The sequence below is a fragment of the Neovison vison genome, chromosome 6, assembly GCF_020171115.1.
Source record: "Neovison vison isolate M4711 chromosome 6, ASM_NN_V1, whole genome shotgun sequence".
Classification (NCBI taxonomy): domain Eukaryota; kingdom Metazoa; phylum Chordata; class Mammalia; order Carnivora; family Mustelidae; genus Neogale; species Neogale vison.
Genome location: NC_058096.1, coordinates 209,478,872 through 209,496,605, shown reverse-complemented (window position 1 = coordinate 209,496,605; position 17,734 = coordinate 209,478,872). Strand labels below are relative to the sequence as shown.

At 46.2% G+C, this 17,734-nt stretch overlaps 1 protein-coding gene across 1 annotated transcript in view; it reads right to left on the bottom strand.

The window, feature by feature from the left end:
- PBX4 (PBX homeobox 4) overlaps positions 1–15,589 on the bottom strand; it is a 35,728-nt gene extending 20,139 nt beyond the window's left edge. Inside the window, exons 1-2 of the mRNA XM_044253774.1 lie at positions 15,438–15,589; positions 1,956–2,029 (exon numbers count right to left, since the gene is read on the bottom strand). Coding sequence (XP_044109709.1) covers positions 1,956–2,029; positions 15,438–15,589 — 226 coding nt within the window. The remainder of the gene's footprint in view (positions 1–1,955; positions 2,030–15,437) is intronic.
- Between the last annotated feature and the right edge of the window lie 2,145 nt (positions 15,590–17,734).

Sequence of the window (17,734 nt, the reverse complement as noted above, 5' to 3'; positions counted from 1 at the left end):
GCCAGCGTCTCCAGGGCATGGAGACATGCAGGTGTGGGCAGTTTCTTCCCGGCCACAGGACTCCCGGGTTTGCTTCTCTCTCAGTTGCAGGAGTGCTGCTTGTCCAGTTCATACAGAACGCAGAAGGGATGGTGTGAGGCCCTGAGGGTAAACTTGTTGAAACCTGCAAAAAGCCCAGCCTTTGTGCTTCCACCTTCCAGAGGCCATAATACCTGCTTCCCATACCTTAAATACGAAACGGACAAGACAGGCCATTAGACACTCAGACACCTTTGAGAGGCACTGAGTGGGAGCTCAGCAGGGGCTGTCACAGCCCTAAGGGTGCATCCCTGGAGGAGGGCAAGCTGACTCTGGGTGTTGGAGCCCAAGAAAGGTGAGAAGGGCATCACATGGGAGCTGTCACAGCAGTGACCTGGTGGGGGATGGGAGTGGGGGCTGAGGGATGAAAAGGGGTTCATATTAGGGAGGAGGATCAGGTATACATGGGGGGCAAGGAACAACTGATTAGATAAGTAAAGGTACCAAGGATAACGGAAGCAGAAATCTAATTGTGAGGAAACATCAGATAAACCCAAATGGGAGGATCCTGCCTGTGATCTTCCAGATGATCAAGGTCATGAAAGTCAAGGAAAAATGGAGCTTGTCACAGAGAGAAGACGACCAAGGGGACATGATAACTACGTGTAAGACAAGATCCTGGCCTACATCATTTTCTATAAATTATTAGGACAACTGACAAAGCTTGAATAAGGTCAGGATTCTACAGTAATGGCATATCAATGTCAATTCCTGACAATGAGTGTTGTCCTGGGGGCTAGAAACACCTGTTCGCTGGAAACACACACTCAGGTGTGCAGGGGTCATGGGCATCATGGCAGCAACCTATTCCCCGAAGGAGCAGGAAGAAAATGTATGTGCACTGTTCTTGGAACATTTCTGTAAATCTGTCGATCATTTCAAAATAAAAAGTTAAACATGCACAAGCGACTATGAAAACAAATGCACAACAAAACCTTTTTGGTTACAAAGTGCACTTGAAAGTAAAAGAATCAGGAATGAAATATAGCCCAGGCTGGCTTTTATGAGAAAGGAAAGCAGTGGTAAAGACAATAGATAAAATGCTGGCTGCTAGCTGGGCTGGGAACAATAACATGAAGATCGGCCATGAAGTATTTCTTTGAACTAATATGGTTCCCCACAAATGTCAGTCCCACAAAAATGAGCGGGTCTCACCCAAAGTGTGAAGGTCACAGCTGATGAAGAAAGACTGAGGAACTGTGAGACGAAGGAGATAGAATGACTAAATGCAATGTGGGAGGCTGGACCAGAAAAAGGGCACTGGCGCAAAGACTGGGGAAATCCGAATAAAGCCCGTTGTTCAGTTCAAGAGCACTGCACCAGGGTTAATGTCCTGGTTTTGATCATTGCACTGTGGTTCTGAAGGTGTTGACATGAGAGGAAGCTGGGAGAAGGGTACAGGAGAACGGGCTGTACTATTTTTTTAACTTTTCTGCAAATCTAAAATTAATTCAAAATAAAGTTTTGTGGGTTTTTTTTTAAACAAAAGGATTTGCAGTGGCAGAAAGCCCTCCATGGGGATTACTTTGAATGCTTAAAACAAATAAAACAAAATCATTATTATTCTACATTTCAAATTCTATCATCTTTTCCAAAATGAATGCCACAGTGCCTCTTAGGTCTTGCTTAAGAACAAAGCAGCTGCTTGTTACTCACTGGCAACGGTATTTCTCCAGTTCCAAACTGCAAAATACAAGGATGTGATACACCAGAGAACAGGGCACTGACCAGGCAGAAAGGCAGCATGTGAACCCCTCCTGCCGGAGAGAGATGTGACAGGCAAGACGGCCGATGACACACGTCAGGCTGAGCCAGGACCAGAGGGGGATATTTGTTGTGGTCCTGGACCCACCAAAAATGTCTTCTCAATGGCCTACCTGTCTTTTCCTTGATCTCACAGAGCACACTGAAGAGAGCTGGCTTCATCCGATGGCAACTCAAAGCATGCTTTCTGAAAGAGACAGAAGAGCATGTTGAGAAAGAGAAGTCATCCTGTCCACGAGCATAAAGACCCTTCATGGGGACTCTGCCAGTTCTGTTGAAAGCCGGTCTTATGAAGTTACAGTACAAAAGCATTTCAGACGAATGCCATTTTGCAAAATTCAAATGGAGTAATATACAAATACTCAAACCACTTCCCTTTACAGGTGGGGTTTTAAACAATGCAAATTTAAATAATCCAAATAACTCATCAAAAGCTAGAAACTTTCGGGACGCCTGGGTGGCGCAGTTGGTTAAACGACTGCCTCCGGCTCAGGGCGTGATCCTGGAGTCCCGGGATCGAGTCCCACATCAGGCTCCCAGCTCCATGGGGAGTCTGCTTCGCTCTCTGACCTTCTCCTCGCTCATTCTCTCTCTCACTATCTCTCTCTCTCAAATAAATAAAATAAAATCTTAAAAAAAAAAATTAAAAAAAAAAAAAGCTAGAAACTTTCAAGGTCCAATGACTTAAAAGCTGCGTTCGCACTATTGCCCTACATGCAGAGTAGATACCCCTGTCATCCCCCATGTCATGAGACGTTAATTTAGTAAGTATTTACTGAACAGCCACTATGTGCCATATACCATTCTAGGGTCACAGACACAGACAGATGAGGTTCCCACCCATGTGACAGTTAAGACGGAGAGAGAGACACCAAACACACACACAAACAACCACGAGCTGTGGCGGGTGTTTTGTGGCAACTAACAAGAGCGCTGCTGGCTGGAGAGCTTACTGGAGTTTGCACATCTCTGATGTGACATCAAAGCCAAGATCAGAATGACAAGGAGAAGTCAGGCAGGAAAAGAGAGGCTGAAGACAATAATAATTTAGGTAGAGGAAACAGGCAGTATAAAGGCTGAGTGAAAACACTTGGTTTTTTAAGAGCCCAAGATGCCGCAGAGTAAGGGGTGAGGGAGGGAGCCATGAAGTGAAATTAAACAAGGGGGGGGGTCCACCTCGAAGAGCCTTGTCAGTCAGGGGAATGACTCTGGCTTTTGTTCGCCTGTGATGGGAACTGTGATCAGCAGAAGACTGGCTCCCTAAGATGTCCACGTGCTGAACCTTAGAATAAATACAAGGGAAAAAGGCCCCCGGAGGTGTGGTTAAAGTTAAGGGCCTTGAGATGGCGAGATGAGCCTGGATTACCAGATGGGCCCAATCCAATCACACAAGTCCTTAAAAGTGTACAACTTCTTCTGGTTGCGCTCAGAGAGAGAGAGAGAGAGAGTAACATAGAGTCAGAGAGACTCTGCTGTCGGCTCCAAAGATGGAGGAAGAAAGTACAAGCCAAGGAATGCAGGTGGCTTCAACAAGCTGAAAAAGGCAAGGAGATGGACTCTTCCCCTACTGCCTTCAGAAGGAGTCCTTAGAACACCTTGATTTTAGCCCAGGGAGACCCATGTTGGACTTGTAACCTAAAGAAATGGAAGGCGATATATAAATTTGTGTGTTTTAAGCCGCTAAGTTAGTGGTCATTGGTTACAGTGGCAACAGAAATCCATTACAGGGAGCAATGGGGATTTTACAGAGTAGTTGTCACATGGATTGATTTTTTTTATTAGTGTCAATTTTTTGAGATGTAATTCACATACCATAAAGTTCACCCTTAAAAGTATATGCACAATTCAGTGGCTATTAGTAAATTCACGATGTGCAAGAATCACCATTATTTCTACAACACTCTCCTCCCCCCGAGAAGAAACCCTGTTCCGGTAGGCAGTCATTCCCTCTTCTCCACACTCCACCCACCAAGCCACCACTAATCCGTCTGTCTCTACAGTTTGTCTCTCCTGGGCATTTCAAACAAATGGAATCACACAGTATGGGGCCTTTGAGACTGGCCCCTATCCCATAGCACCTTTTCATGGTTCTTCCAAGTTGTTGTCTACCAGTGCGTCATCCCATTTTTAGGGCCTTATAATATTCCATAGTGTGGATATAATTTGTTTATCCATTTATCAATTGTGGACATTTAAGTTATTTCCACTTTGGGCTATTGTGAGTAATGCTACTATGAACATTCACGTGGAAGTATTTGTGTGAGCATGTGTCTAGGGAGAGTCGTGGAGTCACATGGCAACTCTGTTGAACTTTTCAAGGAAATGCCAAACTTTTATAAAGAGGCTGCACAATATTCCATTCCCATCAGCAACTTCTGAGGGTTCCAATCTCTTCACATCCTCACCAACACTTGCTACTGTCCTTTTTATTATAGCCACACCAGGGGTGTGAGGTAGTAGCTCATTGTTGTTTTGAGTTGCATTCCTCTAAAGACTAATGACACTGAACATTTTTTTCATGTGTTTATTGGCCATTCTTCTTTGGGGATATGTTTATTCAAATCCGTGCTCATTCTTTAATGGGGTTATTGGTCTTTTTATTATGGAGTTGTAAGAGTTCTTTATATATTCTGGATACCTGACTCTTATCAAATACATGATTTGCAAATCTCTTCTCCCATTATTTGAGTCGTCTTTTTACTTTCTTGATAGTGTCCTTTGAAGCACAGAAGTTTTCCATTTTATTTTTTTAAAGATTTTATTTATTTATTTGACAGACAGAGATCTCAAGTAGGCGGAGAGGCAGGTAGAGAGAGAAGAGGAAGCAGGCTCCCCGCTGAGCAGAGAACCTGATGTGGGACTCGATCCCAGAACTCTGGGATCCTGACCTGAGCCGAAGGCAGAGACTTTAACCCACTGAGCCACCCAGGTACCCCAGCAGTTTTCCATTTTAATGAAATCCAATTTATTTATTCTTTCTTTGTTGTTTGTACTTTAGGCATCATACCTAAGAAACTTGCTTAATTCAACATTATGAAGATTTATGCCTGTGTTTTCTTCTTCTTTTTTTTTTCCTTAGAGGAAGCAGCAACTTTTTTTTTTCTCTTTTTTAAGATTTATTTATTTGCCAGAGAGAGAGTGAGAGAGAGCACAAGCTAAGGTGGTGGCGGTGGGGAGGGGGGTGCAGCAGACAGAGGGAGAAGAAAGCAGGCTCCCCACTGAGCAGGGAGCCAGATGTGGGACTTGATCCTAGGACTCTGGGACCATAACCTGAGCCAAAGGCAGCTGCTTAACCAACTGAGCCACCCAGGCATCCCCTGTGTCTTCTTCTAAGAGGGTTACAAGGTTAGCTCTTACACTTCGGTATTTGATCCATTTGAGTTCATTTTTGTATATGGTGTTAAGTAAGGATTCAAATTCATTCTTCTGCATGTGCAGATCCAGTTTTTCCAGACCATTCATTGAACAGACTATTCCTTCCTCACTGAATAGTCTTGGCATCCCTGTAGAAAATCAGTTGGCTGGTGCCTGTGTGGCTCAGTTGGTTAGGCAACTGCCTTCAGCTCAGGTCATGATCCTGGAGTCCAGGGATCGAGTCCCACATCGGGTTCCCAGGTCCACGGGGAGTCTGCTTCTCCCTCTGACCTTCTCTTCATTCATGCTCTCTCTCACTGTCTCTCTCTCAAGTAAATAAAATGTTAAAAAAAATAAAAGAAAGAAAATCAATTGGCCACATACGTATGGGTTTATTTTTGCCTTTTCAACTCTATTCCATTGATCTATTTGCCTATCTTTAAGTGAATTGCATTTTTAAAAGATCACTGTGGCTGCTCTGAGACCAGAATGTAAGGCAAGGGGTGGAACCAGGAACATAGTCTAGAGGCTACTGCAGCTAGAATAGTCCAGAAATGCTGCTGTCCTAGTTAGAGTTATGGTAATAAACATAAAAAGTAGATAGATCTTGGGGTGCCTGGCTGGCTCAGTCAGTGGAGCATGCGACTTGATTTCATTGTCCTAAATTTGAGCCTTAAGTTGGGCATGAAGCCTATTTTTAAAAAATGAAAAAAGTAGATCTTTGACTTCAACGATGGAATCAACAGGACCTTCTGATAAAGTGTCTTGGATTTTTGGGGAAAGAGGAGATTCAAGGATAACTACTAGCTTTAGGCCTGAGCAACTAGATGAAAGGAGATACCATTAACTACTATAGGGAAGAGTGGAAGGCACATGGTTTAGGGAAGAAGGGTCTGGAAAGCAGAGATGTGCTTTGATCAGGTTACACTTGAGATATCCACTCATGAGCTATCCAATAGAAGGTTCAGGTAGGTAGTTGGGCACATGGACAAGGACTGAAGGCTGGAGATAAGCAATATAAAGATAGGGAGTCCTGGGCATAGAGATGACACTTTAAGCCACAAGACTTGAGGACATCACTATAAGAGAGTGTAGATAGAGAGGGGTCCGTATCCCAGACCAAGGCCCATGGACTTACAGAAGTCAAGAAGAGAAGAACCTACAGAGACTGAGACTGAACTACCAATGAGGAGGACCCAAGAAAAAACAGTTTCAAGGAGAGAAGAGCAATCTGTGAAAAATGCTTCTTGGAGGCAAAGCAAGAGAAGAACCCAGGAGAGACCTTGGACTTAGCAACATGAAGGTCACTGGTGACTCAACAGAGGGAGGATAAAGTTGGAAGAGAATGGGGGGGGAGGGGACCTGGAAGCAGCAACCACAAACACTGACATTTGATCACAAAGGAAAGTAAAGAAATGCAGGAGGTGCTAATAGAAAAAGGTGTGTATTAATCATGTTTTTTATTTTCTGCTTTTTATTTATTTATCATGCTGACCTCATGTTCACAAGAACTATTACTTCATTACTGCTAGTCAGCTGGAGCGTTATGGACCTTCTTTCCTGCCTCACAGTCATGTTATGTCTTCCTTCCTCCTTCTTTCCCTGCTTTCTCCCTTTCTTTTTCTTAAGTATTCTTTATGCCCAGCAGCATGGAGCCCAATGCGGGGCTTGAACTCATAACCCTGAGACCAAGACCTGAGCTGAGATCAAGAGTTGGACACTTACCTGACAAAGTCACACCGGCAAGTGCAAGACTCTGATGGGTGGCTTGTCCCACCCTGGATTCCTTACTCCCTCCCCTCTTCCCTTTAAAGCATTTACTATGGCTGGCTTGGGCATGAGGAAGGCTTCAACTTAATGGTTTCAGAAACTCTAGGCCCACATCATACTTGGCATACTAGCTAAGCAAAGACTCACTGAACTTAACTGAAGAAAAGGTAAAAGTTAGGTATGACAAACTGGCAGGGATGGAAACTAAAAGTCTGAAGGCAGAGCTCTGACATCTCCAGACTTAAACTGGGGCAAACAGAGAAGTCAAAATCTGGGGAGAGAACTGCTAGATTCCAGCATCAAAGAAGAGAGCAGAAGCCAAGGGAACACAGAGCTCTGCTGGGAGCCCCTCTTCTTGGTCTCTCTTCTAGGGCCAAGGACACAGTGGGTACTCATCCACTCTAGGAATGGAGAAAAGTGTTAAGGGGTTTAATAGTATAGTATAGTATAGTATAGTATAGTATAGTTAAGGGGTTTAATAGTAACAGCAGCATGAGGAGAGAGAAGTAAGATAAAAAAAGATAATGGCCAAAGGACACTAGATTTGGGCAAGAGGAAGTTATGCATGAAAGAGAAAAACTGTTTTAGAGTGAAGGAAGAACAAGAGCCTTTAACCCACTGGAGGGCTCAATCTGAAAGTCTCAAGACATTTCTGAAGAAGAGGTGGTAGACAGTAGCTAATGACTATTGAGCTTTCTTCTGATCCAGGGTCAATACCCTAGAAAGCTTTGAATACTTTGAGAAGTACTTATACAAGGAACAGAAAAACCTTTACGCTCACTTTTTTTTTTTTAAAGATTTTATTTATTTATTTGACAGACAGAGATCACAACTAGGGAGAGAGGCAGGCAGAGAGAGAGAGAGGAGGAAGCAGGCTCCCTGCTGAGCAGAGAGCCCGATGCGGGACTCGATCCCAGGACCCTGAGATCATGACCTGAGCCGAAGGCAGCGGCTTAACCCACTGAGCCACCCAGGCGCCCTACGCTCACTTCTTGTCTCACAAGGAATTCAAGGCCATGTTCCACTGGACAGCAGCTAAGGCATGCAGTCACCCCATCTGAGTCCCCCTTTGAAGGCTGAGCCTCCACCCATGCCCAATGGAGCCATGTTACATGCCTTCATGCTCGGTGCCTTCCCTGCAGACCTGACTGCCCCAGCCTAGAATGCAGTGCCTTCTTTCTCTGCCTGCATAAAGATTTGCATCCAGATATGTGATCATCTCTTTGGGCCATGCTTGTGTCCCCCTGTCTGACTTCAGCTAGATTTTAGGGTCTTATCATCCATACTCATCTTGCTGCCAGGTGGCCTCCCTTGATCTAATTCCTTATCTGGCTAATTCCTCATCACACTTTCTCTGGACCCCGGGTCCCCAGCACCATACTCTCCAATGTCCGACATTCCTGAAACTGTGAGCCTTCGGGAATCCCTGCTATCCCCAGTATCCCTGGGCCTGGCACAAAATGAAGTTTTACTGAGAAAATGAGATTAAATCCATGAGAATGAAATTTAAAAAAAAAATCTTCTTTAGCTTTAGCCCAACTGTCCTATCAGCACCTACAATCATCTTCTAGCTCCTGTGAGCAGGAGGTGATGTCATATTCTAGTGAACCCATGGGAGCTCTGGGAAAATCAGGGAGGGTGGCATGTTAGCACCAGTGATCTAGAGAAAACAGCCAAATCTCTATCCAACCACTTCCTATTTGTCTAACTTCAGGCAAGTTCTTACTCAGATCTAGTTCTTTATCTAGAAACTCTGTGAGGAGCCACCCACTTTCTATGGTTACTGGGAAGTTTACCTGAAGGAAATCATTGTTTTCACCATCATCAACCTCTGTGTTCTGACAGAGGCACTCTGTAACTGTCACTAAAAGGAACGAGGGGTACTTACTTATTTGTGAAACTTTCTAAAACACTCTGCATGTTACTTTACTTAAAGAAACTACTTCAAAAGGGGTTTTGCTGTGCCCCTAGATTTAGGATAGTTTTAGGAAATTTAAAATGAACAGTATTCAAGTCTTAGGAAAAGTACTCCAAAGACAGCAAGAATTTCCTTTGGCACTAGACCAAGCCCAGCTAAGCCAAACCTAAGAGCAAAGCTAAAACCTACAAGCAGGTTAAGAACAGAGTGCTGGGGCGCCTGGGTGGCTCAGTGGGTTAAAGCCTCTGTCTTAGCCTCAGGTCATGATCTCAGGGTCCTGGGATCGAGTCCCGCATCGGGCTCTCTGCTCAGCAGGGAGCCTGCTTCCCTTCCTCTCTCTCTGCCTGCCTCTCTCCCTAGTTGTGATCTCTGTCTGTCAAATAAATAAATAAAATCTTTAAAAAAAAAGTAAAAAGAACAGAGTGCTGGCACTAAGTTGACTGGGATCTAATGAACCTCCTTAAGGATGACGAAAAGAAAAATTTCAACTCTGAAATTCTACTTCCCAGGTTCGGATGAGTAGATCCTATCTTGCTAACACTATCTAGCTTTGGGAAATTCCAAACCATAAATTCCTTCTCTGACTCCCCACATGCTTTGAACAGGCATGCTGAAAGCCAAATGCTCACTGACAGAACTGGAATACTAAATATGGGGACACAGACCTTTAGAAAAGTGGCACACCATTCAGTTGACAGTTTATGTCTTGCCACTTGCATAAGTTCTAAGGTCAAAATTAAATCATCTCTTTTTAATAATCAGAATTTAGTCTATATTACAGGCAATGTCAATCTGTAGAAATACTGGAGGAATTAAGAAAGTCATGCAAATTTCTACTAGTAGAAAATACCTAATGTCGCATATATAAAAATCAAATTAAAAAATAAGTTCAGGGGCGCCTGGGTGGCTCAGTAGGTTAGACCTCTACCTTTGGCTTGGGTCATGATCTCAGGATCCTGGGATCAGGCCCCATGTCGGGCTCTCTGGTCAGTAGGAGGCCTGCTTTCCCCTCTCTCTCTGCCTGCCTCTCTGCCTACTTGTGATTTCTGTCAAATAAATAAATAAAATCTTTTTTTTAAAAAAAGAGGGCGCCTGGGTGGCTCAGTGGGTTAAGCCTCTGCCTTCGGCTCAGGTCATGATCTCAGGATCCTGGGATAGAGTCCCGTGTCGGGCTCTCTGCTCAGCGGGGAGCCTGCTTCCCCCTCTCTCTGTTTCTGCCTGCCTCTATGACTACTTGTGACCTCTCTCTCTCTGTCAAATAAATAAGTAAAATCTTAAAAAAAAAAAGAAAAGAAAAGAAAAAGAAATAAATTCAGAGAAATCTTTTCTCCCTAAGAAAAGCTATGAAGGGCCTTAATTGTAGTACCTATTATGTTGCCTAAAAGCCAACTTCTAATATTATCTTTTTAGTTTCTTTTTAAAGATTTTGAAAATTTATTAGTTTGACAGAGAAAGAAAGACAGCACAAGCATGGGGAGTGGCAGGCGAGGTAGGGGGAGAAGCAAGCTCTCTTGTAAGTGGCAAGCGCAATGTGGGGCTTGATCCCAGAACCCTGGGATTGTGACCTGAGATGAAGGCAGACACTTAACTGACTGAGCCACCCAGGCACCCAGAAATTTTTTAGTTTCAAATGCCCTATCCCATGTACCACATGACTTGCTCCTGAACAGATACGATAATGGCCATTCTCCATCATCCCTTTATTCACTATATATAAAGAGGTTTTTGTTCTAAAACCTATTCCCATTCCCCAGCAGTCATTTTCTACTATACTCAAGTTCTACAAACACAAAGTTGGGCTATAATTTCATAGACTCTATAAAGGAAATACAGAAACAACCCTGGAACTTCCAAAACCTGATTTCCTTAGATTGAAAATGTAAACAGACTCTGAAACAACAGGGTCTGATGGCCCCAAGGCAAGATTTTCATTAAGAGAAAAAAAATCAACTATTTCCTGAATCTTATTTGCTCATTTCTAATTTTCTTTCTATATTAAGTAGGCAAAACAATGCTAATATGTGACCCTTGTGATTAATTTAAAATCGATTATGTCTACAAATGTAACTTAGATTCCAAAATAACTTTCATTTGTCAGATTAACCAACTACTAGGTAAACTAATTCATGAAAATTGAAATAAATGGGAAGCCATTATCTCCACTCTCTCCAAGTGTGGTTTGGGATCGGCAGCATTGGTACCCTTGGGAGCCTGTTAGAAACATGGGCTCTTGGGCCGCTTAGGGACCTGTTACATCAGAACTTGCATTGCAGTAAGGTTCCCAGGGAAATTTGTGGCATGTCCAGCCAGATAGATGCTCTAAAGCACCACTGTCTGGTATTTTCTGCAATTATGGAATTGTTCTCTATCTGTGCTAATAGTCACATGTGGCTACTGAACTTTTGAAATGTAGCTAGTGCAACTGAGTAACTGAGTATTTACTTTTAATTCACTTTAATTTAAAAAGACATCCAGTGAGTGACTACTACATTGAACAGTACAGCTCTCTAGTGGATCTTGGATACCTGCAAGCACTGGGTCACTACAGCCAGCCACAACTGAAAACCCAGCAACATGGAGCGCAACTCACCTGTCGTTCCAATATGCAGAACGACTTGAAGAAAGACCAGTCCTCTTCAGCTGCTGTCCCAGAACATCAGGTATGGAGCATGGATCTCCAGATGATATTGTGATCATTCTGCTTCCTTTCTCAATCAGGTTTCCAAAATTTACCCCTCAGCTCTATAGAGTTTTCATGCTGATTTCTTTGAAATCTTATTACTAGACAAAAATAATGAGGCCCCAGCCTTTGATGAGAGGCAGCTTCCAGGCCGGGGTGGGGGGCACCTGAGATCTGAGGATTCTCAAGGGTACAATACATGACCGCACTGTTCCAAGTGGGGAGTGGGAGTGGGCCCAGAGCTTACAACAGATTTTTATGACCCAAACACTGGTTAAGAACCATGGGAGGAGGGAAGAACTTTGGAGACTGAGAGTCTTGACAGAGGGCCCTCAACCCTAGCCTAATAACCATCATAAACCCCTCACGAAGGTAACCAAAGAAGCAAAAGAAACAAACTACATAGAAAATGTAAAATGTTTTAAAATTTATTCTAAAAAAACAAGGCCATGCAAAATAATTCAGACAACCCTTGGCAAATGAGAGAAAATTTTCTGCCTTACTCGTCTCATACAAGATATGAATGAGCACATCATCAGTTTGAAATCAGAAAATGCAGAGCTATACCTCCTCCCTGAAGAGCTTAGGGTATAGCTGAAGGTCAGAAGATCATTCAAGAAGACTGGTTATCCCTTACATAGGAAGTCTCCAGTTGACTTGGGCTGAATCTAAACTAAGGTGGTGTATTCCAAAGTCCTTTACAACTCCACTGTGTAGCCCAAAGGAAAAACAATATAGTTCACTAATCTAAGACTATTCAGCTATGACAAAATAATGCACAAGCACTTGGAGCTGCCTTCCAAATCATGTAGAAAGGTGTTAAGTAAGAATTCTGGTTTTTTTTTTTTAAGAATTTATTTATTTATTTGACAGAGAGAGATGACAAGCAGGCAGAGAGGCAGGCAGTGAGAGAGAAAGGAGGAAGCAGGCCCCCTGCTGAGCAGAGAGCCCGATGCGGGACTCGATCCCAGGACCCTGAGATCATGACCTGAGCCGAAGGCAGCGGCTTAACCCACTGAGCCACCCAGGCACCCAAGAGTTCTGGTTTAAGGAGAGTAGATGTGCTTTCCCTCTTTAAACACACTTATGGTGACAAAACAGTTTGAAAGGTCCCACATGCAAGACGAAAAATTCTTTCTTGCTAGACAGTTGAACTAAACTGACTTCAGGGGCTATGAAGGGTTCAGCAGGTGCACTGAGAGAGACGGCAGGGTCAGAAAGACTTGTAAAAGCCTCACCCAGTTGGTTGATGACAGACGCAATCTGCTTCCCCTCCCAGGCTGATAACCTATCAGGCTGCAGAGTTTACTATGAGGAAAGACCCACCCAAGCCATTTGCTCCCGAATAGAGTTAAATGATTCCCCTGAGGACTGAACACTGTTGGCTGGACTTGAGTGACTTTTAGGGTCTTGCGTTCAGACTGTTGTCTGGACTTGGATGACTGGTGGGGCTATATCCAAAGAAGTGGGGGAGATCTGAAGCATCTAATTCTCAAAATAAAAGCCCCAGGGTTCTTTCTATTTCGGAAAGAAACCAGGGAACAGCTACCTAACAACCACGTTGTCATGCATGTATAATTCCCCACTATTCAATTTCCTAGCCCAAAAGAAAAAATCTTGAAGAATAGCAAGAAAGATGTGATTGACTGTACACCATTGTAAAGCCTATCTAGGGGAGGTGTGGATTGCTATAAGAAAAAAAGTGTAGCCTTGGGGCTGTAATGGGGTGACAGATGCTGGAGGAACACCACACCTGAGCAGAGCTCATTCCTTAAGCAGCTCCCTACCTAGAAGAGAAGGAACTCAAGGAGCTCCACAAACCAAAGCTCCTCCACCCAAAGTGCTGCCTCTGTGGTTCCTGGGTGTGAAGAGCACATCCCCCACCCCCACTCCCCAGCTCCTCCTAAACCTTATAGAATCTTCAGTGCCACAAATTTTACTATATGCTAGGTGCCAGGCATCATGCATGGTTCTGGGAATACAAAGGAAAATAGGACAAAGCCCCTGTTCTCAGACTAGTCTAGCAGACAGGGTATCACACAAGGGCACCCTCTCCTGGCCCATCTCTTTTTTTCTGCCAGTGCAAGGAATCCCCACTACTCAGCACGCACCTGTCATGACAACTATTTATAAATTAGTCTCCCACACACTCCCACTTCTGTATGAGCCCTGAGAGGGCAGAGAACATCTTAGACATCTTGGTTTCTCTAGCACCCAGCACAGAGCTCCAACAGGTAGAATGAACATGGTAAGGGAGCGGGGGATAACACTCTGAACTTTTCAGATAGAGGCTATGAAACTGCAGAGAGTGGACAATTCACAAGAAGCAAAGGAAAGTTTGAAGAACAAATGCATGCCAAATCTACCTTTTGTCTCCTCCTTCCTGTGGCTGCTGCTCACTTGGCTTTGGCATAACCCCGCCTCCCTAAAGGGTTCTAGTGGCTGTACTGTCCACACCACCAGACCCTGGTCCCATCCCCAAGGATCATCCTTCACCCCAAACAGGCCCCATTCAACAAGGCCCCATCCTCCAAAAGGACTTCAGTCCTTGCCTATTTTCTAATAATTTGAGCAGGCACCAAACACAATGGATTGCTTTGTAAAGCAGATTCTACCATCCCTGGCTGGCTGACAAGTGGTGGATGGAGGTAGGTAGGTAGGACAGGTCGTCTTTCTTTTTTTAAGATTTTTAAAAAATTTTATTTATTTGATACAGAGAGAGAGAGAGCACAAGCAGGGGAACAGCAGGCAGAGAAAGAAGAAGAAGCAAGAAGAATTCCTGCTGAGAAAGGACCCTAATGCGGGGCTCGGTCCCAGGACCCTGGGATCACGATCTGAGGCAACCACAGATACTTAACCAACTGAGCCACTCAGGTGCCCCAGGCCAGGTCGTCTTAAAACTACTGTGATTCTTCCCACCGCAATTGAAATAAAATCCAAACTCCTTCCTGAGACTTGTGGGCTCTGCACAGTCCTGGTTCCAACCTGTCTGCAAACTGAACTCAGGACTTTGCGTCTCTGGCTCTGCTTTCTTCCAGGTCTTTCCCACCTCTGGGACTCTGAAAGTGCGGTGTTCTCTACATCTGACTTCCCACAGCATGCTATGCCTTTTCTTAGAGCTTTTCTCACAATGTATTCTTAGTTTTTGCTACTTTTCCTCTCCCTCTATGAGCTTGAGAGCAGGGACTATGTCGGCACCCAGCTGGGTGTCCCCCGCACAGTAAGTGTCTAATAAATATATGCTGAGTTAACAAAAAGGCGGCCCTCCATCCCTCCATCCAGCTCACCCACCAACCTTTTCTCCTGATGGTTCCCGCACGAAGTCACCCCCATCTCCTCATTCCTGAGACCCACTGCCCACAACTCTCTCCATTATCTGCTCTCAGAACTCCCCACCTCAGAAGTCCCACTAATGCATCCATTTACCTGCCCACCCTTCACTTACTCCCATCTCTCAGCCGTTACCCGCACCCCCCGCCCCCGCTCTCCTCTTACCCTTTACATTCCATAAAACACGAAACTGCCTTTCACCATAGACCTCCCCAACCACAAACTCCCCTTAAGCCCATTCCTCTCGCCCCAGGACGGGCCCTTACAACCCATCACCCGCCGCTTAGCCCCATAAACCCTTCAATCCGTTGCGTTTTAACCTCCTAAGTCCCCTAGGCTTCAGAACCCCGCCTTCAGTCCTCCCAGTGCCCCCACATCTCCCCTTCCCGCTCCCCGCCCAGAGATGCTCCCAGCCTCTGACCCCTCACCCTCCTCACCCCTCGGGCTCTCTCCCAGCCGACTTGGCCCTGGCTCCTGGGCCCGCCCCCTTCTCTGCCGTGACTTTGGGTGCCCTCCCCCGCCCCCGTCGAGCCCGCGCAGCACCTGGCCTGCGCCTCCTCCAGGCTCTGGTCGGTGATGGCCATAATCTGCTGCAGGACCTCGCCTGTGTCGGGGCCCGGAGGGGGCCCGGGCGGCGGGCGGAGCGGGGCCGGCAGAGGCGGCGCGGGGCGCTGTGGGCGCGGCAGGGAGTCCATGGGCGGCGGGGCCCGGCAGGCGCTGAGGGAGATCCGCCTGGCCTGGAGCGCTCACAAGGGTGCCGCAGCCAACCCCCGCCACCCGCGGCCTGCGCGCGCGCGCCCCGAGCCCCACCCCTCGCCGCCGCCTCCAGCCAACAGCCGCCAGCCAGGAGGCCGAGTTCCGCCCACAGACACGCCCCGCCGTCTCTGCCAGCCAATTGCTGCCGCCTGGGCCGCCCGGCCCCGCCCACGGACACGCCCCCAACGGCCCCTTTCAACGGCCCAGGACTTGGTTGCGAGTTGCCGAGGCAACAGCTCTTCGCACCTTCAACCACCTTTTTCCACTCGCATACCTCCGCCTCCCTCACCTGCTCCGAGCAAGGATTCCTGCTTAGAGACCTTAATCCTTCTTAGGGCCCCTCACGTCTCCTCAGAGCCGCCGCACCTCCTCAGAGAGGTCCCGCATTTCCTGAGACTCTCAAGCCTCCTCAGAGAACAGCCCCCTATCTCCTCAGCGCCCTCGACTTTTCACCATAGCACCCACTTCTCCTGAGCCCCCATGCCTCCTTAGAGCCTTCAGTCCTCACAGGTCCCCATTCTTCCTCAATGACCCCATATCTCAGATCCCCCCACCTCCTCAGGAACCCACACATCTCTTCCAAATCCCCACTTCTCAGGTACCCCACTCTTTCCTTAAGCTACCCTTTCCTTCTCAGAAATCCCTCTCAGATCCCCACCAACACCCACCATTCATCTCCAGAAGCCCTGAGTCCCAAACCCCTCCTCAGTCCCCTAATGGTCCCCCCAGTTTAAGCCCCATCAGATGCATCACTAGGTCTCCCAGCCTACTGGTTCTTCCTCCTTGGAGTTTTCCACGAGGGGTGTAGAAGTGTGAGGTGATGGTGGCTGAGTGATTTTCTCAGCTGCACAAATCAATTCTCCTTTCAAAATGACCTTGGGTTTATTCATTCTCTCCATCTACTGCAATCAGGTCCTAGAATACCCACTACTGAAGGATGCTTCCTGAGGGTCTCCTCTGAGGCATACCCCAAGAGCAAATCTCCACAGGTCTTTGTTCCTAGCCATTAGAGCTTATGGCATCTGACAAGGATCGTCATGTGAGAGAAAGGGAACGGACTGGACATGAATCATTTCAAAGTCATTGGGACTTGCTGGAGCCTCTTTGCTCTGAGGGCAGATTCCAGATGCAGCCTCATAAAGGCTCCTCAGCCTCTCTGGGACCACTTCAGGGAAGGACCCATCTTCTTCCCATTGCTGATGGAAAGGAAACTCAAAACATCTGGTTTGATTGGATTGGAGGACTCCAAAAAAGGCAGCAGGGAATGGAAATGAGTGATGTGGGTCAGTATTAGGAACCACATCGAAAGCTCCCTGATTAAGGAAACCCAACACTGGGCCCCACTAAGAGGAAGTGCTAGAACTTGTGGGGCCCAGAGAGAGCTGTTGCCCTGGGCAAAAGTTCAGCCCTGCACAGGAAACCTTAAAATTGTGAGTAATTTTGGTGTGCTTCAGAGAACAGTGGTGGGGGCATAGGGCTGAAATCTTTAGGGACCAAATCTTAAAGGGAGGAGAGATCTACAAGAGAGGGAAAAAACAATGGGACAAGATGGCAAAGGAGACCAGAGGAGTGCGGGTTAGAACCTGGGGGAAGCTGACATAAAAGCAAATGAAACAGAGAGGCCTTTGGGAGGCCTTCAAGGGCCCCACCCCATAGGAAATAGCTTTGGCACCCAAATTTGTCTGTCCAATAGGCCTGGAGCTCCACAGAGGCAAGGACTGCATCTTTCATGGTCCTGTGCCCAGACCCATGGTGGACAGGGCTCACTTGGGTCACCATCTCTGGAGATTCTGGCCTCAGGTCCTAGAAGTCCTGCTTCCCATCTTGGACCCTGAAGTACCCAGCAACCCAGTTTATTCTTGCCTACACAGAGCTGTCTTAGGGCAGGGGGAGTTTTCCCCAAGGGAAACCTAGCCTCATATAATGTAGAAGGACTTAGATGTTTTTGATTCTTCCACGACATGTGCTTTAGTGGTTGAAGAATCTAGCCTATAATGGGAGGCCTAGGTCCACATTCTAGCCATTATGTAGCATGCGAACCTTAAGTAGAGCTATAACTCTGTCTCCTCCCTGGTGAAGTGGAA